The 22519-nt window shown below is 39.1% G+C and overlaps 2 protein-coding genes across 5 annotated transcripts in view; both read left to right on the top strand.

Moving 5' to 3' along the window:
• Positions 1 to 344: 344 nt before the first annotated feature.
• On the top strand, positions 345 to 3635 carry msantd1 (Myb/SANT-like DNA-binding domain containing 1). 2 transcript variants are annotated; one of them, XM_028037331.1, is made up of 3 exons: positions 345 to 1107; positions 1211 to 1504; positions 3002 to 3635. In XM_028037331.1, the coding sequence occupies exons 1-3, from the start codon at positions 854 to 856 to the stop codon at positions 3312 to 3314; spliced, it is 861 nt and encodes a 286-aa protein (XP_027893132.1). In that variant the 5' UTR covers positions 345 to 853; the 3' UTR covers positions 3315 to 3635. The 2 variants fall into 2 exon arrangements, with proteins under 2 accessions (XP_027893132.1, XP_027893133.1); XM_028037332.1 differs by having other exon boundaries at positions 348 to 1107; positions 3023 to 3635.
• Positions 3636 to 5866: 2231 nt separating this feature from the next.
• Positions 5867 to 22519, top strand: part of LOC114157392 (regulator of G-protein signaling 12-like) — a 48332-nt gene continuing 31679 nt past the window's right edge. Inside the window, exons 1-3 of one of the 3 annotated variants that reach the window (XM_028038321.1) lie at positions 5867 to 5991; positions 7959 to 9766; positions 10818 to 10910. In XM_028038321.1, coding sequence (XP_027894122.1) covers positions 8015 to 9766; positions 10818 to 10910 — 1845 coding nt within the window. In that variant the 5' untranslated portion in view covers positions 5867 to 5991; positions 7959 to 8014. Of the gene's footprint in view, positions 5992 to 6342; positions 6556 to 7958; positions 9767 to 10817; positions 10911 to 14740; positions 15040 to 22519 lie in introns of those variants that run through there. The other 2 variants (XM_028038320.1, XM_028038323.1) reach the window with 2 other exon arrangements.

Raw genomic sequence — 22519 nt, 5'->3', positions numbered from 1 at the left:
TCTGCAGTTGATGACCACATGTTGTCATTTTTACCTCCCTGGAAATGCCAGCCTTCGGAGATTCACACTTTTCCCAATGACACGACTTGCTTTTCTTTCTTTTCTTTTCTTTTTGTGAGGATCTGAACTGTTGTCTTCTTCGTCTTCCTGCATAAATCCAGATGCAGCAAATCCGCCCTCCCCGCAGCTCCTCAAAACGGCTTGTCTATTATTAAAAGCTTTTAAATGGAGCAGCGTGTTGGCTGACTACCAAATCCATTGCCCTGTTGCCAAGGAAACACACATTTGTGGTCGCTAGTCTTTTTTGCTCCTTTTTCCACCCCTCCCCTTCCCTTCTCTTGAGGCTCATATTTCAAGAGTGTCAGCAATCTGCTGTGCTCACACTGCTGCCTTTCAGCTAAAAGCTTTTTGTGCTGCCAGTGGAGCAGAATGGAGGGCAAAAGAGAGAGCGGATGGGAGTGGTTAGCGAAGAGAGGGGGAGGGGGCTTGGAGGATAAAAAGGCCCTCTCTCACCGTTGCCAAGGCAACTTGATGTCACGGTGACATCACACAGTATTAAAAGCTTTTAACCGGATTTCTCTCCTGCCTTAGGCCCCATTTTGAGTCCTCTTTCAGCTAGGCTAGGGGGAAGGGCAGAGGCAGGCAGGACGGCTGTGGCTGTGCATGCTCTCTCACATGTATCCCTCCTTCCCTGCAGACTCAACCCAGCCCTTATAACAGTAAAAAGACTTTCAAATTCAAGCTCTAAAGCTCCTATCTTTGCAAAAAAAACAAAAAAAAAACAAAAAAGAGAGAAACCCACAGCCAGCACAGGCCATAAGAGAGACATAGAGAGGACGAAGCCAACTCCAAAATGGCAGTGGACGATAGTTTCAGCTACCTGATGCCAGGCCACAGCGAGAAACACAGGCGGGCCCCGAACTGGACCGACGGCGAAATGAAGGCCCTCCTGTACGTGTGGGAGGAATTCCACAACGAGCTGAAAACCAGCAAGAGGAACGCCAAGGTTTACGAGAAGATGTCCCAGAGGTTTTTCCAGCTCACCGGAGAGCAGCGCTTCAAAGAGGAGATCAAGATGAAAATCACTAACATGTCCTTCCAGTTCAGGCAAGTGCTCCTTGTCCAGCAGCTGTGACTCCACAGGTCCAGATGTTGCACGACTAGTAAAAAAAAAAAAGTAATAATCCTTCCGCTTTCTTTGTTCTTACAGGCGACTGAAGGCCACAGCCAACGAATCGGGGGAGACGCCGGACTGGCCTTACTACAAGGCCATCGAGAAGATCCTCTCCAAGCCGCTGGAGAACGGCAGGGTGAACTCGCTGGAGTTTCAGGCCTCGGCCGCCGGTCCCTCCACTTCGTCCCAGTCCACAGACAACCCCTTGTCCCAGTCGGAGGAGGGCGTGATTGGATTCCTGCCAGAGTACACTGGCTCCTCAGATGAGATGGAGATAAAACAAGAGCTGGACTCTTTGAGTTCAGACAGCGAGCACATGCTGGGCTCCAGGTAACAGGAAAATCAAACACCCATGTCCAAGTATGCTGTTTTATCTTCAGGCAACGCAACACATTTTAGGCTCTTTCTACTATGATGCTTGTAATTGTTTGTTACTAATATTCCATATTTGTTGCCTTACTATTATGTGATGCTGTTTGGGTTTATTTTCAATGCCACACTTGAGAAAAATACACATTAGAACTTAGAATAATTGAAATAACTTTATCTATTTATGTTTTTTTTCATGCCTCTGGCAGACTTAGATTTAAAATGATTCTGACAGAAAGTGAGGCAGGCATCTCTCAATTTATACAAAACAATGCAAAAGGAGTATTAATTCTTGAAAAATAAATAATAAAAATAGTAGTAAAGGCTATGCCCTCTATTGGCACTGCAACTCCTCTTATAACTATAACAGTTTCTTGTATGTTTCCACTGTTATTTTGATAATTGATAATTTGTCCTTTGGTGATGAGCTCAGAGTTTTTAAACTTTAGCTGCTTTTACACTCAATTTTAGCCTCCCACCTAACCATCTTTAGAGAGAAAATGTTTTTTTTTCTTTTTCTTTTTTTTTTAATCGAGTTGTTAGATTTAGTAACGAATTAATTAAGAAAAAAAACACATTACATCTAGGAAGCCAAAGATCAAGATATTTGAGATAAAAGCCAAATAAAATAAAAGTAACAATACAGTCAAATAAATGATCAAATATTAATTATCACAGAGAATAACTACATTACAGATGAAATACTAATTTATAAATGGATTGTGTAATTCTTTCTAAAATTATCTATGTAAGAAGTAAGATAAAATAGAGATAAATAAAAAAATCAAGTCAAGTTAAGTAAAATACAAATTAAATAAATGCCCTTTTAAAGGCTAGTGGTAAACCTACACCCAACTAAACCTAAACTTAAATTGGATTTTTAATCATCTAAAGCGCCCCACAGCAAAACAATGCAAGAATGTCCACAGTAATGAAACACTGGACCTTGACAGCTGCCTGCTCATTTTAATCATCAGTATTAGAACGTTTTAGTGATCTACTGCACCACAAAGGGCTGTTTATAACCAAAACCAACCAAAACAATCACACATTTAATAAGCATCTCATGACATGCAAATAGTGCTGGTGACTGCCAAATTTTGAGACATTAATCAATTCTGCATTGCATTTTATTTTGCGCAAGGCTGAGACAAAATGAACTGAAACCAAATGTTTTTTGAACTGGTTTTACAGTAAGAGGGATTCTGCTTTTAAATATGAGTTCTAGGATACTTTTTAGTTCACATAGGCAAACATTATTAATTGGGCTAACAACAGATAATAAACCTAAGTGTGATAGATCTTTCAGGCTGTTCAGGTGTTTGGAGGGATGAAACTTTTTCTATTTTTTGTCAATAATCTGGGGTTTGTTTTTTTTTAAAGAACACACTATATTCTTGATAGGTACTATTTCTTCTAAACCTAATTCCAACCTAAAATTGTTGTAAACCTTTATAGATGTTCCTCTCCGCTCCTCAGCTCCCACCCCGTCTCAGCCAGGAAGAGACGTGCCAAAAAGTACCTGTCCCTGAAGAGGAAGAAGCTGCAGGTCATGCAGGCCATGCTCCAGCAGCACAAGAAGTCCAGCCAGGCGATAGAGGAGACGTGCAGGGAGCTCCGCCGATCCATGCACCAACAGAACCTCCTGCAGGTCCAGTGTCTGCAGCTGCAGGAGAGGATGATGAACCTCCTGGAGAAAATGATACAGCTCCCCAGCTCAGCATCAGCGGTTTGGAGTCAGAGTGGGGCAAAAGATCCAGGGAAACCGTGAAGGGCGGGAAAAATCATGGCATCTTCCAACGCTCATAGGAAAAGCAGGTTCTTTCATTTTGCGTCTCAACTGCATTATTACATACAAAATAGACAAAAACTGTTATCACACCACAGATAAGGACTACCAAAAAATATACTTTCACCAACTCTGTGGGGGTGCCTGAAAACAATAATTAAAAGAACTAAAAGGACATTGTTTAAATTTTAGTATCCACTGTATGTTGGGTAACAATGTAGTCTTTTTTTAGCTTAGAACTAGTTGTGTAAAATATTTCTCAATTACATGCCAAGTATCCAATTAAAATAACTACAAACAGTCTTGCCTTTTTGTTCGTTGTGCCTTTGTAATTACATATCAGGATTGTCCTGTAGCAACACAAGCTAACTTGTAACATCATGAGGCAAAAATCGAATTCACTGATATTGGAGGAAGCCCTTAGAGAAAAGAAGAACCAACACAAAGTCTTTTTTGGTGTCAAGATTTGTCTTCAAATCTTTTGAGAATGTGATTTCGGTGGGAAATTCCTCCTTGCAAACATCAGATTAGATATAATTACAGTTAGTCTTGATGCCTCAACATTACACAGCTGAGTCTCACTCAGATCGCTGTGAGTATAGCAGAGGTGTTTTGTTTGATTAAAGCTTTCATGGTGCTGCTTCTTCAAAAAGTCTGCCAAGTCAATTTTTTTCTATTTTTGTCCATTTTTTCTCTTTTGCTTCGAAAGTAACTGCTAAACATGACATTTCTCAGTGATTCATATAAAAGTAAATGAATTATACTCATGCATAACTTCATTTCGGTTACAGACTGTGCTAACCTCTCAGTCCTATGTTTTTCTTCAGTAAGTCAAACTTTTTTAGTTCAAACTGAGTACTTCCCCAAAAAGGTCTGTTTCCCATTTGGATGTTTTTTTTATTTTAGTCTTATAAAATTATATTCTTGCAGCTAAATGTTTCCAGAAGAATATTCAGTGTGCAATGTTCCCTGTCATGGTACATGGTTTCTTATCTCTTCCACATTTGCCCTGCCCTGGCGAGTATCAGTTATGTATTTATTTAATTAACAAACTTTTTAAATAATCTTTCCATTATTGTTTTACTTGTTAGCAACTTTTTTTTTATTACTGTTCCACCTGTTGCACAGTCTATTAATTTATTTTAATTTTGTTGTTGTTGTTGTTTTCATACTTGAACTCCATGACAAAAATAACATAGCAAGAAAAATAGGGTTCCTTCTGTCTTATTTTAGTCTAGTGACTCATTTTATCTCGAAACACTAGGAATTATTTATCACTTATAACAGCTCCTACCCTTTCCTCATGTTTGTTCAACATTTGTAAAGTGTCTTTAGATTTAAAACACTGCTGTGCAACTCAACAAGTTTTGCCAAACTGACTGGTACTGTGTCACCGGTGCTATTCTTGTGGTGTTAACACTTAGTACGATCCCCCTTTGGCACTGGGACAACGCTCAATTGTCTCCTAAAACATTTTACATGTTTGCAGTGGTTCACTGTGTAAAATAATACCCGACACATAAAAGGCCCTTCTCCATTGTCAAGTGTCATTCTAGCCAGGTAGTATTGGGTTTGGTTCAATTTGTGACAGAAGCAACTGCCTTTTCATGCTGACCCCAAACCTGGATTGCGAAAGAACCTGTGTGTTGTCATAATAGCGGCTTGAATTGCACGTTTGCTTGTCTTTTCAGTTGTAAAGAACCTCCAGAGAGACATATGACAATCATAAATAAAGAAAAAATAGATTATTGCTTACTATGCAAAACTAGACACTCTGGTCAACCTAAAAAAGCATACATACATTTTTGGGTTTTATTTGTTTGATATAAAACATTAATGTTGCTAGTGCTTTTGTGAAAAATAATTATTTTTACAAATTGCTTCAAATTAAAGTTTTTTTTTCCAAGTATTTTTAAAAATGGGATTATATTGAAGTACTATATTGTATTGCTTATAATTAGGGATTCCAAAACTTACTACAAGGAAGAAAATTAAAAGTAAAACAAAGTTTGCATCTTGGGAAAGACATTCAGAATATCCAGCTGTTGTTCAGGAAACTTTTACAAAGTACTGCCAGAGTTTTTGATGTAAGCGTAAAATTCAAAAACTTTTTAGCTGTTGGATTTGAAGTGTGAAAGATGACATGCTTAGTGATCCCTTGTAACGCGCCCCAGTTTTGATTTATTCTTCAGAATATATTAGGTCTGTATTACTTAAAAAGCAGCAGTGTTTTTTACTCTAAAAGAGAGCTTGTGGCGAATACAATGTATATATTTCACACCCGAATGTATACTCTTATTGTGAATGGGGAGAAGGTGAGGTGAGATTATTTTTTCGTCTTTTTCTGCTGACTTCCACAAGCTATGATATATGTGCCCACCCACACACATTATTATGAATGGAGCAAAGCATAACAACAGGCCTGGTTGACTGATAACTCTGATATCACATGACATTTGTTCAAATAAGCACCGTCCCTCCCTTTTTCATATGTAGGAGTGTAAGCTGCACTGCACATGTGTAGAAAAACAATGTGTGCAACCGTTGAAGCCCTTTGACCACTTAGGTATTATTTTCACAACAGTTGTGGTGTTAGTGTGGAGCAAAGCTGGGGCTACTAACATGAAAAATAAATGCGACAGGATTATAAAACATCCAGGTAACACTTATGCTTTTATTAATTTTTTTAAATTAGGAAAATAACTTACCCTTATTTCTCCATTGTGAACTTTATAGAAATGTACTCCGTCGTTATGTTTACTGAGGTTTGACGCAGAATTCAGAGTAACTTTTACTACGTTTTTAAGTTCTGAAACAAATCACGCTGAAATACAATCTGTGTTTTAAAATGTGATCAAATTCAGAGCAAAATTAACATTTTCAACTGCCGCTTGTGTCAGCCAATAGCGTCACTCCACTCGTTTGAATATTGAATGTGACAGCCGTGGTGATTGGCCAAAGGGAGGCGTCACGTGCTCGAGAGACGTTACGCTGTCATGGTTACAATGAAAGACGCTTTGTGATTTCCACGAGGGAGGAGGTGCTATTGCGAGTAGCCATATGGACCCCTGAATCACGGCAGGACAATGTTGTAAATAGTGTAAAAGGAAATAAATCGAAAGAAAACATGGACGTTTGGCATTAGTTTCGTAAACAAAAGGAGTTATTTCAAGGAGTGCGCATAAATTCTGGAGTTTATTGGAACTTTTTAATGCTTAAACAGGTAAGCCAATACGTTTTTTTTCCCCTGTACAGGTTTTAGTTAAAGCGTGAAAGTAATGAAATTGTGATGCTTTAATGCTTTTTTTGTAGTAAGAGAAAAACATATGACTGCCATTTTGCCTATGTTCAACTCTGTCCTTTTGTGGTAAGTTGGGATATTTTAAAAATAACAGTGGTTTGCTGAACCAAAGTGTGTGTTTGTCATTAAAGTGCTGGTGAGTAAAAAGCCAGCTGGCGCTCTGTTTTGTGGAAGGGGGTGGGCGAGGGGTTAGGGAGGTAGGGGTGAAACAGGGTGAGTAATAAAAGCTGTGTTTGGGCACGAAAGATCCACCTGTTACATCTCTTTACATCTCTGACAGATAATTGGTAAAGCAAGATTGATTTAAATTTGGTTAGCTTTTATTTAGCAAGCAAATGGAAGCATGAAATTAAATTAAACGAGATGTGGGTACACGTGAGAAAGTTATTTTATATGTTTTAAAAACAAATTTTTGAGCACAGGGTCCAAACAAAAGGTTTTTCTAGAAAATGTGTGCATATTTATTTTAGTCTGAGATCTATATAAATTTAACTCATGCCTTTTTTAAAAATGGGAAAGACAAGATGGCATGCCATTCAACTAAGGTGGAGGTGTTATTAAATTATCTTTATGCTTTAATACAGTCTGAACTAACGAAGTTCCCACATAGTGTTGAAATATATTGAACTTGCTTTAATACTTTCTTTGTCGTTGGGCACGAAAACAAAGCGTGTCCTACTTTCGATACATTTAGAATACATAGCAATGAAAGCAGTCTGAAATGGTCACCTCAGTGGTTACTGCCATCATGATTTGCTGCAGAACTTCCTCAGTGTGGTCTAACTACTGTTCTTTTAACTTTAAAGTTGTAAAGTATATTTCCAGATGTGTCTCTAGCAACATTTAGGGACTTTGTTGTCAGTTTGTGTCACTTCTATATATTTATTTGAGACAATAATTTATTCGCTGAACGGTTTAGAATATTTTTTTTCGTCTTAGCCATATTTCTAGTATGCAGTGAAATATCAGTTCAGGTATTTTAAGGTGTTCTGTCTCACACATGTGATTGGTTGCACCGGATTTACAAGTACGTACTTTTACAAGTAATTTTAATCAGAGGGTTGAATAATGTTGAGGTTACAGGAGTCATTGTAAGTCATATTTAGTGATGGATAAAATTATTGTAATACTTGTTTTATGTGACTATATAAATAAATTTTAATGAGAGTTGAATAAATATAGGTGCAGCTTTAGTGATTTTCTGCTAGTATTAATCTTTTTTCTCTCTTTATTTTCAGCAAATTGATTAAAATGTTTGGACTTGGTAATGGAAGTGCTTGAATTACGCAATCTAAACTGTTTTTTTTTTCTTCATCTGATTGCAGGATGACAACAATACAGTAGTGGTGGCAATCTCAAGGTTTTTTGTTTGAGACTTAAAATGAGGATCCAAGGGCAGCCTGAGGGTGCGAGGAGGCGTCTGGATATGAATGCAACTGGTGAACTCCGGGACGTGGAGGTCATCCGCGGTCGGGCTGGATATGGTTTTACTATTACAGGACAGAAACCGTGTCTGCTGAGTGGCATCATGGAGGGTAGTCCTGCTTTTGTGGTGGGACTCAGACAAGGAGATCGAATCATGGCCATCAATGGAGCCGACGTTTCTGCTGCTGCTCATGAAACTGTGGTGCAGCTGATCGGTGGCTGCAAAGGACCCCTGCATATGGTGGTGCTCTCAGAACGACGAATAATGGGGAACCCCATCCTCAATGATGCCAAGTTTGGGTTTGAGCAAAAAAATAGTGTATTCCAGAAGCCAGGTGTCCTCCGTGCTGTATCACATGACTCAAGCAGACCGTCCTTTAATCCTAACAACGGTCTCGCTGCTAAACAGAGGCCAGTTTCAGAGCCCGACATGTCACTGTGGTCACAACAATTCAATGTTTTGTCTGGAAAGACAAAGGAGGAAGCACCCACGGTTAAAGACACAGATTATGTTTTTACCGACACCGAAGAAGTCAATCCAGACTGGAGTGTTTTAAACATGACTTTGGTGGTGGGCTACCTTAGCTCCACAGAGCTGATTCTGAACACTAGTGCCTCCGAGGACGACTGTTTAAAGGCCATTCGGGAGAGAATCCGACAGCTGGGCACAGAGCAAGATACCCACACCCTTGTGATGATGAAGGTCATGTTTGATTGCATTCGACTGTGCGACGACGCAGGAGCCGTTCTGGCAGCGTTCCCTGCTGAGAACCTTGTTTTAGGAGCTGTTTGTGCTGAGGACCCGCGTTTCTTCTGCCTGGTCACCACGGCACACATTATCAATGGCCGGGTACCAGATGATGGTCCTCTTCGGGCGTCCTGCCACGTGTTTTTCATTGACCCAGAGCTGGGAAACCACAAGGATCACATAGGGATTGCTTGCCGGTTTGGCTTTAACTGTACGCCAGATCCAGACTCTATGGGTTGCCTTGAGTTCCCTCAGACTCCTCCAGACGTGCTACACTTTGTAACAGTCCTATATAGTGATCTGGGGGAGGCGGTGGAAAGGCTTCGAGCTAAACTGGACATGGAGGCTCAGCAGACCGACAGCACCAGTAAACTAGGCAGTGCTAGCAGCAACGGGGACAGCGGGATTGAAAATTCTTCCCCCCCTGAGGAGAGAGCGGACAGGGATTTCCCTTCTGAAATCCCAAATCTTTCTGGGACCCACCTCCCAAGCTGTCCATGGGATTATCCCTCAACTGAGGTCGTCACCCCTATAAACCCCATCAAGAATGGCCATAAACTTGAGCCTGAGAACAGTGCCAGCCTACATTCCCTTTCAGAGTCACTACCTGGCCCAGATTCTCTCACAAGCTTCTACGGAGGTCCCCCACCCAGGCTGGAGTTTTATTTCAAGCCCCCACCTCCTCCGTTACCCTTGAGTAAAAAAACAAACTTTCTGGCTTATCCCTTAAGAAGCAGCCAAAGGTGGTTTTCAAAGCCAAAATGGCCTAAAGCCCTAAGCAGCGACTCTGTAAATCAGGAGACATCCACCAACATAAACTCCACCACAAATAACCCTCCATCTGCACTGAATCAGGTGCACTCAGACAGGTACCACTCCATGATGCCTCCTAGAGAGGAATGGACCAAGAGGTTTCTCGAACAAAGACAGAAACAGCGGGCACATGGCAACTACAGAAATGTAAGATATTGCCCTAATTTCTCTTCATACTTTTCAATACAGATTAAATATTTAGCTTTAATTACAAATAAGTGGATGTGTTTATTAAACTGCTGGTTTAAAGTGGCTGATTATTCATTTTAGCTTGATAGATCTTCTAAAACACAGATACTTGTGTAAATGTTGACTGTTGTCAACCATGACGTGTAGGGAAAAAAAGTCAAGATTTTTTTTCCTCCTTGTTGGTTTTGCCTTTGACCACAAGATGTCCCCATGTATCCATGTAGCTCCGGAAACAAGCTTCCCCTTTGGGAAACAGCAATGCACTTAAACAGATCCACTGGAGTGGTTTCTCACTCTCTCTCTCTCTCCAGCCGCACAAAGGGCTCCAATTAGGCCCCATGATGACAAATGAGTGTTCATTAAAAAAAAAAACAACTACTCAAAAGTATGTGTGTTGGATAGGTTTGGATTCAAACTGCATCCTTTTTTAGATCACCTCACTGTATTTATTATGGTAATTTTCAAACTCAGAGCTAGATTGTGTGCCCCTGCTGCGTTCTTAGATCTGAAAGAAGACAACTTTAGACAGGAAGCTGAGCAAATTACAGGGTAGAGCCAGTTTCATACATGGGTAATTATCTGCAATTCTTAAACTCTAGTTTAAACATCAGTCACAAACTCGGCTCTCATAATAATTGGCTGGGGTGTGAAAAAAAGTTAGAACTCATTATCTTTTAAGGTAGTTCTGCCTCAGATGGGCTGATTGACTTTGATGAGATTTAAAATGTGTGATCTGTGCGTGTGGATGACACTTAAAAGTAATTTCTTACTTCTAGTCTACTTGAGCTTTTAGATGAGTAACTCCGATATATCGCAATTGCATACTAAAACTGCAGATAAGCAACTTATTAAATTGTATTTTTTTGCAGGTAGTTAAACACTGTTTCAAACTTGAATATGTGTGTGCTCAATCTAAAACCAGTAAACTTGCTTTAAAATGGAGAAAGTATGGTGATAATTTAAATAGTGCAGTAATTTGTGTTTTCTTTTCAACCTTCTCCTCTGATAGGGATCCAGGCTTTGGGGCATAGGTGTTGCCCGTGCTTCCAAGCGTCGTTCTTCCAAACGTCTCAGCATGGCAAGATCTCTGGATGATCTTGAGGTAGGGGTTGTTATTTTTAGGGCTATGTGATGGTATGATTCTGTGTATATTGGGTCCCACCCCTGATCCAATCCCAAGTATCTTCTCCGCTCTAACAATCTAATTGTTTCTCATTTTTTACAGTAAGATTTACTTAAGAATGCACTGATATTAAAATTTGGGTCACTATAGATATCTGACATTAATATTGCTTGTATGACATACCATCTTGAAACACATAGACAAATGACAACAAGATAGAAACAAACATCAGTTGTTAATATTGGCCCAGTTTTTCTTGTATGTTTAAAAAAATGACTAACATGGTACAATATTAATTTTATTGCTAATATATTAATCATCGCTCACATTTACAGTGAAAGAGAGACTATATTGGCTGCAGATTCTTGTCAATTCCTGCTTTGCGTAGTGCGGTCACAGTTTCAGATGTATGTACAGAGGTTGAAACATTAGCATTTATTGTTTATAACTTTCAAAGTAGAGCACTCAGTTTATAAAGGAGAACAACTTCTGAAATATGACATTGTGATAGACACTGATAAATGCTAGTGTCCTCCTGAAAACATTGTTAGCAGCAGCAAGATCAGAGTTTATTAAAGACTCTACTTATGTCTATTAAGTTAGCTTTAGAAAAATAAGCCTGTCTTGTGGAAAATGCTGCTGGGACAGAGTATTAGACATGTTAGCATCCAGTACATCGTTTATGAGTGAGTTAAGTGAGGCACAATCCCAAAACCAAGCAAGCAATATAATGCTGATGAAATGTAATTTGTTGGAATTGCAAGTGCTTGATATTGATTTTAAAGTATCAGATGGAGATTGGACGTCTGCAAATGCATATGTTGAAATGACTTCACTAAGCGATGAGTTATTTTAGTACCATTTAGAGATTTGCTCAAATCACTTCTTCACCTGTGCTTGACTGCAAACATTTTTTTTTTTTGGTCTTTTAATGTGGACTTTCAACCGAAACCCCTTTTTGCTGCACCTTCAGTTCTCTCTAACCTTTCATTTCCGCTGCCTTGAACTCTGTTTGGTGCTCCACTTATAGAGAGAAGTGGCTCACAAAGTGGTCTTTGTGTGAGTCAGAGGCATGGACCTGTTTGTTTGGTCTTGCTAATGAGCCCTGCCGCACACTCTGAATTTTGTGCTTACGTTGTCTCATATTAATGACACTTAACAACTCGTTCTATCCCCCTCCCTCTGCGAGCCTGCATTACTGATTCATGTTCGCCTCCAGTTTACCTAATATGACCATTTTAAATGTACATGAAGAAAACAGAAAAACAAACCAAATGATTGCATGCTGTATTGTATAAATATGCATGAGTCATACACTCTGAGAGGGAGACCATAAACCTGCTTGTTAGATTTGCCTCAGCACACACTGAACAGAGCTGTAGTTTTAAAGCTTCATCTTTAGAGCAGGTTTGACCCAGATGTGAAAATCACATTTCGTCTTTTGTTAGTAATTCACTATCCTGATCAGTTTCATTTGCTGCCATCTTCCATGCATCCAGTATGTTGTGATGAGTTATACAACTTAAAGACACTTTAAAGAGTTTTGAAAGTTGGCTGATGAGTGGTTATCACTCTGCTCAGTATTTTTGCCTTCTTGATTGTGTTTACTTATATTTATTTCCTTTAGCTTCCAAGGAGTTGCAATTTGCTGCACATCAATCAATAGTGAAATTGCTTCTGAGTATTTTCAAGCAACTGATGTAGTGCTTTTCCTGGAATCATTATCTGGCTGTAAGATTATGCCCTGGTGAATATAAATTGAGAGACTGTAAGTGGTTGTATAACATAATCTCAACTTGTGTTGCTCTATCTTCTCATCCCTACACCTTTAATTTGCTTTGTTACACAGTTTTATACCAGTGGTACATTCTCTTACATGTACCACTGGAACATGTGTGAACATGTTTCGGCCATGACAACTTGTGCCATGGGTAGAACTAAAGAACCCTAAAAGTTTGAGATAGTAAGTGGATAGAGATTGTACATTTTTTGTTTAACTTAAATGTGATATGGGAAGTAAAATAAGTTTGGAGGTCTTTGTGCTTTCAGCTGTTTGTTCCTTCCTGGAAGATGGAAATTTTAATAAGGGAATGGAAAGTGTTAAATGAAGTTCATATGCAGCCTGGAAAAGTTGGAAAACATGTATAGGATTTGATTTGAAATTCTATGTTTCAAATCAAACATAGTTTTAAAATATCTACATATTTGAAGTGTTTATGTGTTTTTCTTGTCTGGATAAGCATGGAAACACCAAGTATGGAAGTAATATTTGCATTCCAAGATTTCATTCCAATTGTCATCAATCCACCCATCTTCCTTACAATCAGAAATATTCAAGGTTTCCTGTGGAAATGTTTTTCATAAATCTTGGAAAATTGAGTCTTGAACGTATGAAATTATGATCTGAAGAATGTGCCAGAAACCTCTCCATATCCAAGGTTTCTATGGGTGTTTGGATTTCAATCTTAGCTAAAGGTTTGTATCATTACACAAACTCCGTAATATTCTCCTTGCAAATTATCTTGCATCACCAACTGTTTGAAAAACACTTTACAGTTAGCATGGATGTGCTATCATTTCCTGTGATTTATTGATGTCATAATCGCAGTTTTCTCTCTTTTTTTTCTTTTTTTTAAGAAAACATCCACAAAAAAATCAATCAATAAGCACATGTTCAGTTTCTGGCATTTTAGTCGTCCATCTTCAGCCAAAGCTCACTCCTACAAAATGGGAGAAAAATGTAGTCAATATCCTTAAGATACACCAGTTGGAGAACTTTTGCGTTACCTTTTTTTTTTTTTAAACTCCTGACTTAAGATTAAGCTCAGGACCCTGTCTAGACCTTGTATCTTAGCCTTAAACTGAAGCCATCAGGAAGTTGTGAATGACAAGGTCAGCATAAATACATGATAACCTCTGAATTAGTGCATGCATCTGGACTCACAAGAACATTCTGAGACTATTTTATTCCTCGTTACCCTCCAGGGCAGACCTTTCTGGCCCTAGTTAGCCTTGATGCATGTAGACAAGAACAGAACAAACTGGTTTTGGTAGTCTTTTTTTGTTTACTGGTTGGTGTGGCAGTGGTTTGTTTAAAAAGAGCGAACTAATTCCCTTTGTTTTATTAATATGGCTGCTGCAAGGAAGCCACAGTGTACTGCACATATGACCTGTTTGTATTTGTTGTGCATTTCTCTCTCAGTAGAGGGAGAAGTGGCTGATATTCCATGTCTGTTTTTGTCTGACTTGTTTTTCCCCCTATAGCTTCCAGCACAGTGTTAGTCAGATCCTCTTTATGTTTGGGCATGTCAAAGAATGTTCTGCTTTGTACATTCTTGTCTTATTACCTTTCAGAGCTCGTCAGGCAGATGTCTCTTCATCCTCCTATACGTAGAGCTCCAATTTTAGGAGCGTATTTTCTCTTCACAACCCCAAAGCAGATGCTTGCACTCAGCAGACGACTGTGTGTTCAGCTCAGCGGAGATGACACCATTAGTCGGCTGCTCTATTTGTGTTCACGCTGACTCTGCTCTGTCTTCAGAGGTGTTTTATAGCTGCATATGAAAACATCTGTTAATGTGAGCTGTTAGAGGAAGCACACCGTTTTCACCCTGCTGCGAGATCCCGGGCAATTTTTTGCTCTTTGAGTGTCTCCTCTCCTTTTAAGTGTGGAGGCATTAGTAGCACTTGTTTGCATGCCTGGAGGTAACATATCTATCTTGTGGGCGTAGCAGAGAAGGCATGAGGACGCAGAGACAGTGAGGGAGGTAAATACAGAGGGGAGAGGGGACACATTCAAAGCAGAGAGAGAGAGAAAGACAGAGAGGGAGGGAGAGGAACCGGCATCAGAGGGAGGAGAGAGGGAGCTTTTGAACTCCCAGTAGCTGTCAGGATTTTCAGGCTCCTCTTCACTCCCTCACCTCCTCCTCCTCCCCCATTCAGCTGCGTCTCTCTGCACTGCGAAGCGCACAGGCTTTCGCACACACGCTCAGCCGACATCCAGCGGATGGACTCTTTTACATGCACCAGCCGCAGGGACCAGCGCTGAAAACGAGCCAGACGCACGCACACAGGGCTATACATGGAGCAAACTTTAACTCTCAACTCTGTAAGTCGTCATATCTTTAGCTCTTTCTCATTCAGCCTGTCTGTCGATGCCATTTTCATCTTCCACACTTTTCCTTCTTGGGCTCCTCTGTGTGGCTCCTGTTGTAGCAGTATACAGTGGTTAGCTTGTGTGGTCTGTCAGAGGAATGTTTTGACCAGTGCCAGCTGAACTCCCATGTGTTGTATGATGCACACAGTGTGCTGCTGTATGAAGCAGGATGTGCTGCTGCTTTATACACCAGGATCCAAGCTGACTTTCATTTAGATCCTGAGACTTAAAGGCGCTTATAAGTTTTTATGACCCAGGCTTATGCTTATTAAATACATGGCCTTTTGAATGAACTGCGCTCTGCTGCACTTGCCCTGAGAAATGACCCTGTTCGCAGTCAGCTGGCAGCACCAAGACAAGTTCCATTGAGTGTGAAGGACACAGAGATGCAGAGGTTGTTGCTGTCAGATGGGATTAAATTTGCTGTGACATTTAGTGGCTTTGTTTTGAGCTGTGATCACGCTGCAGCCACAGTTACGTTTTAACTTGAAGTGGTTGCCTGTGGTTCTACCTTACCCATATTTGCTTTGTGTAGGCATGTCCCTGCTTTAATTCGCCAGTTTAGCAGCACTGCACTCTTAAGCTATGAAACTGATGTGGACGTGTAAAAATTGACTTACTTTTTTGGGGTGGATTTTAGTTGATTTTTAGATTTGAGTTGAAATGGAGCAAGTTTAACAACTAAAAGACAATTGAATAAATCAGGCAAATTCCAAAAAAAACTAATTTACAATATTGTTAAAAAGTTAATTTGTTTTAATAACTTTATTCTTTAAATGAAACATATGAACCTCCACTGATCACATATACTAATTTATTACATATGACTATATATATTTTGTCCATAGCATCTTGTCTTACTGATTAGCACAATAATGGGTTATCTTTAGAGATTAGCTGTGTTTCCTTTGGAGAATATTATATCCATAAATGTGATCTCACTCCCTCACAGCCTGAATGAACTTCATAACTGATAATGCATAGAAAATACACTTCCCTTTTCAACAGCGTCTTACGTTTCTGTACTTCCTCTGACTTAATTTATGGCATTTACTGAAAGCGTAATAACGTTTTTGTGTGTATATGAACTTTACATACAACTATTTTTCCTTCCAAAAACAGCAAGGTTGTGCGTATTTTTAACAATGCCCGCCTGAGCTTGCTAGCAGTTGTAACCTTATTAGCTCAGTATTGGCTGAAGCATTATGCAAACCTTTTTAGATCTGTTCTAACAAGATTACATGTGAACATGTAAGACAGAAATGAAAACCTTTTTCCCTGACAACCAATCCCAACAGTGATTCCCTGATCAATAACTTTTTAAAGCTTCCTTACAGTCAAGGACCTGAGTTTGTTTGCAATATTGACTTTAGCATTGGTGCTGTGGCTAAACTGGATATATACCATATACAAACTTAATTTTTGTGACGCAGAAACATTTTTAATAACAAGCCTTTTCACTGATTTTAGATTACATTGGCCCCACTGCGCTGGGCACCCTAAAAATGTGAGAATAAGGGTTGAATGAGCGATTATATTTACACACAGACAAACATGGTAAATTTTCGTAAAAGATTATGCTGGCCAATTAGTGGCACTGAAACACTGCTGCAAAACAGTACAACAAACATAGAATGCTGCCATGTTTGTAATTTGTCAGAGTGAGGCGCATGTGGGGGATAGAGAGAGATGAAGCTACGACGTCATCGTTGGAGAAAGACTTTGTTCAATTAACTTTGTTCAATTATTTAATTGAGTAATATTTAATACCCTCCAGAAATAATTTTTTTCAGTGTACTGTAGCAATTCGGTCACATAATGATTGATCACTCCTTAGGTTTTAAAGAGCTTTAAGGACTTGAAGGAATAATATACACTGCAATAACAAAAATGTAATTTGTTTTGTTTTGTTTGTTGATGTGTGATTTTACACTTCATTATATTAAGACTTCCCTTCATCTTGTTAGATAGCGGTAGATTCAGGCCAACAAGACACTTTTATCTCTCTGACATCACACGGCCAGCTCTGGGAGGGGGGCAGTTTTGCTCATGAAGTGTCCCCAAGGGATGACATTTTCAAAATGTCTCCATTGTTGTCCTCTTTTCCACTTTCCTCTTCCCTTGAAAATATTTTGTTGCATAAACCTGCTCAGTTGTTATCCAAACTGGAAGGAAAAAAAAAAACAATAACACATCATGAGTTGGTTAGATGGTATTTAACTGTCCAGGTGCTCAGCGTATGAATATTCTACATTCAGTAATCAGCTGAACAGATGTGGATGTGGTTTTGCTGAGCTTGCAGTTTGACCAAACCATAGCCACGGAAAATACTCACTATCTCTAGATGGAGAAAAGCTGCTTCTCCATTCTTGGCTCATTTCTCACCATTGCCATGACATCATCTTTCGACACTCAGGATTTTCTTCCCCCGTTAACAACACTGCCCTTCATACTCACTCATCCTGCTGATTCCTCCTTGTGACCCATAACTGTACCTTCTCTAAGTGATTCATCTTCACCGTCTGTTTACCTTCCTCACTAGTACTTCTACAATACTTCTACTGCCAAGGGTGTGGAGGTTGCTCAACAAGGAATGTGTTTAGAAGGCTTTTTATTGGATTCCTGTTTACAGTGTAGACATGTCTGACATACTATACACTGCTGACGTTTTTTTTCCCCTTTTAATGCCAAAACATGTTTGCTTCAAATGCTTCTGCTTTGTGCAGAGTTGAGGGGATGGCTGATTGGCTTCAGGACAAGATGCTGCAGAATCAGCTCCAAGGTCATGTCTACTTCATAGTGTGGGAGTCATAAACTTGGATAGTTCAGACAGCAGCTTGGCCCAGAAGCACTGACACACACTTTCCTCTGTAACATCTTCCTCTTGTAGGTTAAATAAAAAGGTCTTGGTAATGTGTTCCCTTGTCATTCCCTGTCATCCTTTTCTCACAACACATACCATGTGTAACCACATCCTTCTCAGATGTAATAAAAATTAGCTGAAATGCAGCTATGTAATGCTACACTACTTTTAACCCTAACATAGCCCGTTACCCTCAAACCTTTGTGACCCAAGATGCCACTCTTTCATTTGTCAGTATCATCTTCATTTATAATACACTTTAAAACAGAAATGCAGCTCAAAAGACCTGCACAGGAACCACAATAAAAGTAACCTCAAGAGCAACAAGAAGGAGGTACGTTAAACCAGATGATTAAAATAATCAAAAATGTTGAACAATAAAAATAGAATTTATTTCAATTGGACTCAAATGTTGGGCTCTGTTTAAATTGAGAGCCAGAAGTGAAACTTTAAAAGCATAGATCTATGAGCTATGAGCAGCTCCTCTTTAGAGCAGTCACAGATAAGGCATGACCACCTCAGCTTGAGCTCAGTGTTAAAGATCTAAAATAACTTAAAATATGCCTTGAATATTATGGGCGAAGACTGCTGTCCAAAAGCAAGCTTGCTCAATGCAGGGCGACAAAATAAACTTAAAGTCACAGTACAGCATATAGTGAAAGAGAAGAAAAGTGACCCCACTGTGTCACCTCTTATTTATAGCCCAGGAAAACAGAAAGTCACAGATTGCTAAATAAGAGTTCCTGGGTATTTTGACACCTTTTAAATAGTACCGTGCAACTTACAAAAATGCACCTTTTACACTTTATATTACAGAATAATTAGTAGTGTCAATACGAGTGACCCTGGTGGTTTTGTTAAAAACTATTATTTCATTATTTGGATTTTTTCCAATTGAATGAATATACCTAAACAGTACTGCATTTGCGAACGCATTAAAAGATAATAGTTTTTAAGTATTTTTTACTCACTTTTTCCAGGTATGCCAACAAGAGAGTTACAGCACTAAAAATCTGTTGTTCTTTCATCTTTTTTTCCACCTGAAATTTGGCCACTCTACCTCAAGCACTGAAAAGCAAAGTTAAACAGAAACATTTTATTGGAACATGACCAATTCCTCCATTATTGGTCATGGAGGAAACTCAGATTTCCTCCATGACCAAAATAATTTGGCAGCAAGCTCACTCAGACTTGCACCGCAAGTAAACAGTAACAACAGTTCTTGGTAACACTACAGCAACATTCAGTAAATATTTCAGAATGTCGATACTGTTTCATATTATGCGCTCACCAAAACACAACAAACGTACCCATGCACCCGTGATTATCAAAACATTCTACACCAAGTTTTATTTAGTTCAGTGGAAAACGGTGAGGATGGGGTGGGGGCTAAAAAAGAGCTAATTATAAGTGTCGGGTTCAGGTTGGAAAGTCCATTTCTGCAGGGGTTTAAGAAAGGGGACAACAAGGGTGTGGTGGCATCTCATGTGGTTTATCCACTTCAGACCCTCCAGGCTCTTGCCAGCACAGTCCTTTCTCTGCCATAATAAATTGTGGTGGGAGGGGTCGTGATGAGTGCATTTTCTTTCCCTCTGAAGTTACTCTATTTGTGTAGTGAAGGTCCACTTTGCCTTTTGTTTCTTACTTGTTTTGGGTGTCACACTACCTTCAATATGCTTCTCATAGAGCTGGATTCGTATTTGAGTTTTTAAGATTTTGAGTATGTCTCTACAGGCTATGCAAGTACAGGCAGAGGTATTCAGGGGTTTTTAGGATCAAACCCTACATTGAGGTGAGTCTGAGAAGTTCTGATATGGGCTAAAGCTTTATGTTACAAACCCTGCAGCAAACTGAGGAGCAAAAAGAACAGACTTCACCTCTTCTTTTATTGAATAGCAACCACAGCTTCTCATTGTCAGCCTTTTTTTTATTATTTCATCTATTTTTTATTCTAACTTTCCCTATTGAAGGACAATAAAGAATTATTCTATTCTATTATTTTCAGCAACAAGTGCCTAATGCTCTTCGCAAATTATGATAATTCCAGTTTAATCCGGACAAAGAGGAAGAGCTTTAACCATCTGCTGTGCCGAACCTGGGCGAGTTGGGAAACAGGCAGTAGATTAGTGACGATCGGAAGGATTTAGAGCTGAAACATAGTGTGACGTCGGCCTGTGTTTGCATGCAAATCGTCCACGCACCTCTGTGAGCAACCCATTTGCTCGCAGAAGGGATTACAGTGAAAAGCCATGTCTCTTTATGCAAGTCTGGAGTGTTTACATGAGTCATGGCCAAGCGCCAGACATGTGGACACTCAGCTTCTTTAAGGTACTTTAAAGAGGATCTGTTCAGGAAGGCAATTAGTTTAGATGAGTTTTTCAGGTAATCTGATACAATGAGTGATGTATACCACAGTACCACTTTTTCCGCATATCTTTTCATTGCCTCCTCTCACATTGTGAATATTAGAATATTAGTAACCCCGATCAAAAATGGGTGTATTATTGGAACCAACCTTTTTTTCCCCTCACAGTCATAATCCCAAAATCACAATTTCAAAGTCTGAGTGCAAAAATAAATTAAGTCTTTTAATTTGTTTGTTTTTACAAAAAACAACAAAACATTTACTAGTTAATGTATTGATATAATGAGGCAAACACTGATAGCAATATTACAATATTACTAAATTATTGATTTATTATTCTTCAGGGTGCCCTGGACAAATGAGACCACAATACAGCTTTTTAGTTTAATTGCTAAACATTTTGTGTGGTGGAAAACAAACACTGCCTGTTACCTTGAACACGGCATCTCCGTGATGGTTGGGGATGCTTTTCTTCAACAAGGGCAGGAAATCTTGTCATTGTTAATGTGAAGATTGATAAAGCTAAACTCTGTTCAATACTCAAAGAAATACTGGAGGCCTAGTCAAAGTTCAGACCTCAGCCTAATTCATATTTTGAAGCAAGATTTGATATTGATGCTCACTGAAGCTCACCAATAAATCTGACTGAGTCATTGTGTGTTGATTCAGCACATGAAATCCAAAGAAGCACGTTTGAGATTGTAATCTAAGAAAATACTAAAAAAAAGAAGTAAGAATACATTTTTCAGGTTCGTTAGCGTTGTAAGCCTAATCAGATGCATACGTTATTGTCATGTTTGATTTGCCCAGATAAAAAAACAATAAATCTGACTGTCTATTTTCTAAAATCAAATTAACACTATCAGGTGTTCACGATAGATTATTAATTATGTTAGTCTAAGATTAAATATTGTCATCGAGAGCTTCCAAAGTTCCCAACCCTCTACATTTCCTTTGCTTCCTCACAATCCTCGCATGATCTGGAAAGAAATGTGTCTTCCACTTTATCAGTTACCGCACCCTCACTCTCCCTCGCTCCAAAGGAAGTTGGCTCTTTCTTGTTGTTTTTTTCTGGGGGTAGATTATCTGCTTCCACAGATAGCAAACCTTGATTATTTTTAGCCTTTTTGCAGTCAGGACTGCTCAGCGGAGCACTTACCATGCAATTAAGCCTTATGACAACCACTAACTATTGATGTCAGGAACACTGTCTGGAATTGTTTCACGAATCGATTGAATCAAGTAGAGCCTCTGCGCTCACTTTTTGTATGTTATGTCATGTGATGGACCGAGTTAAAAACAGGAGGAGTCACAGGACATATTAGAAAATAGGGTTTTTTATTTTAACCCAAAGATTATAAATAACAAAAGATAAACTGAGCTCATAAAAGAGGTCAAAGAAACAAAACTGAACTCAGGCAAAAAATGTAAACAAACTGGCTGCACAAACAAACATAACTGACCTAACAAAGAAATGACACACAGGGGTTTATATACTGGCTGATCAGACCAATTAAGACACAATAGGGGTAACTAAACAGAATACCATTACAAATGACACAAAACAAATAACAGTACAGCTAAGTTTGGCTAAACTAAAGTCCCAAAACTGAAAATCAAAAATATCAAACTTTAAATACTAATATTTACTTAAATACAAAACTTATCTAAAGAAAGAAACTACAAATTCCCCCTGCCAGCAGGAACTAGTGGTGCAGTCCAATCAGCATGTAAGCCTGCTGAGCCCTGGCCCCATCCTTTGTCTGGTAACTCCAAGGCAGGTAAGTACCGGAGGGAAAAACAAACAGAATTAATCTTAAGCAAACAAAATTAATTTTAAGATGATATAAATACATATGTTAACTAAATGTGCACGCTAACAAATAGAACAAATGCATTCAAATCAACTAATAAATGTTTTTATTGAAACTAAAGTGTTGTGTTTGTATGAAAAAATAAACTGTGCATAAAAAGAGTTACCGACAGAGTGTGGCCATGGATTTGGCCATCACATGTCACAAGCACCAAGGAGTAAAGCTAAAAAGTTGCTTTGCTACCGGCGATCTGTCACGACAACGTTTGCTACTGTTGGATGTATCACCTTGCAGCAGTCGGCTTTCTGTGTGATGGAGGTCGGAGGGCAAAATCAGACCTGCAGGGCGGAAATGGGCCGCTCAGTGTCTGGAGATTCATGTTACTACAGT

Source organism: Xiphophorus couchianus, chromosome 14 (genome assembly GCF_001444195.1).
Source record: "Xiphophorus couchianus chromosome 14, X_couchianus-1.0, whole genome shotgun sequence".
Classification (NCBI taxonomy): domain Eukaryota; kingdom Metazoa; phylum Chordata; class Actinopteri; order Cyprinodontiformes; family Poeciliidae; genus Xiphophorus; species Xiphophorus couchianus.
Note: the sequence above shows the minus strand (reverse complement) of the source record. Positions and strands in the feature narration are given on the sequence as shown.

What these genes read in the sequence shown, in the direction of transcription:
- msantd1 (XM_028037331.1), top strand. Translation starts at nt 854, where the DNA reads ATGGCAGTGGACGATAGTTTCAGCTACCTGATGCCAGGCCACAGCGAG. An exon ending in AACATGTCCTTCCAGTTCAG is followed by an intron (nt 1,108 to 1,210) that starts GCAAGTGCTCCT and finishes TTGTTCTTACAG; the next exon opens with GCGACTGAAGGCCACAGCCA. An exon ending in GAGCACATGCTGGGCTCCAG is followed by an intron (nt 1,505 to 3,001) that starts GTAACAGGAAAA and finishes AAACCTTTATAG; the next exon opens with ATGTTCCTCTCCGCTCCTCA.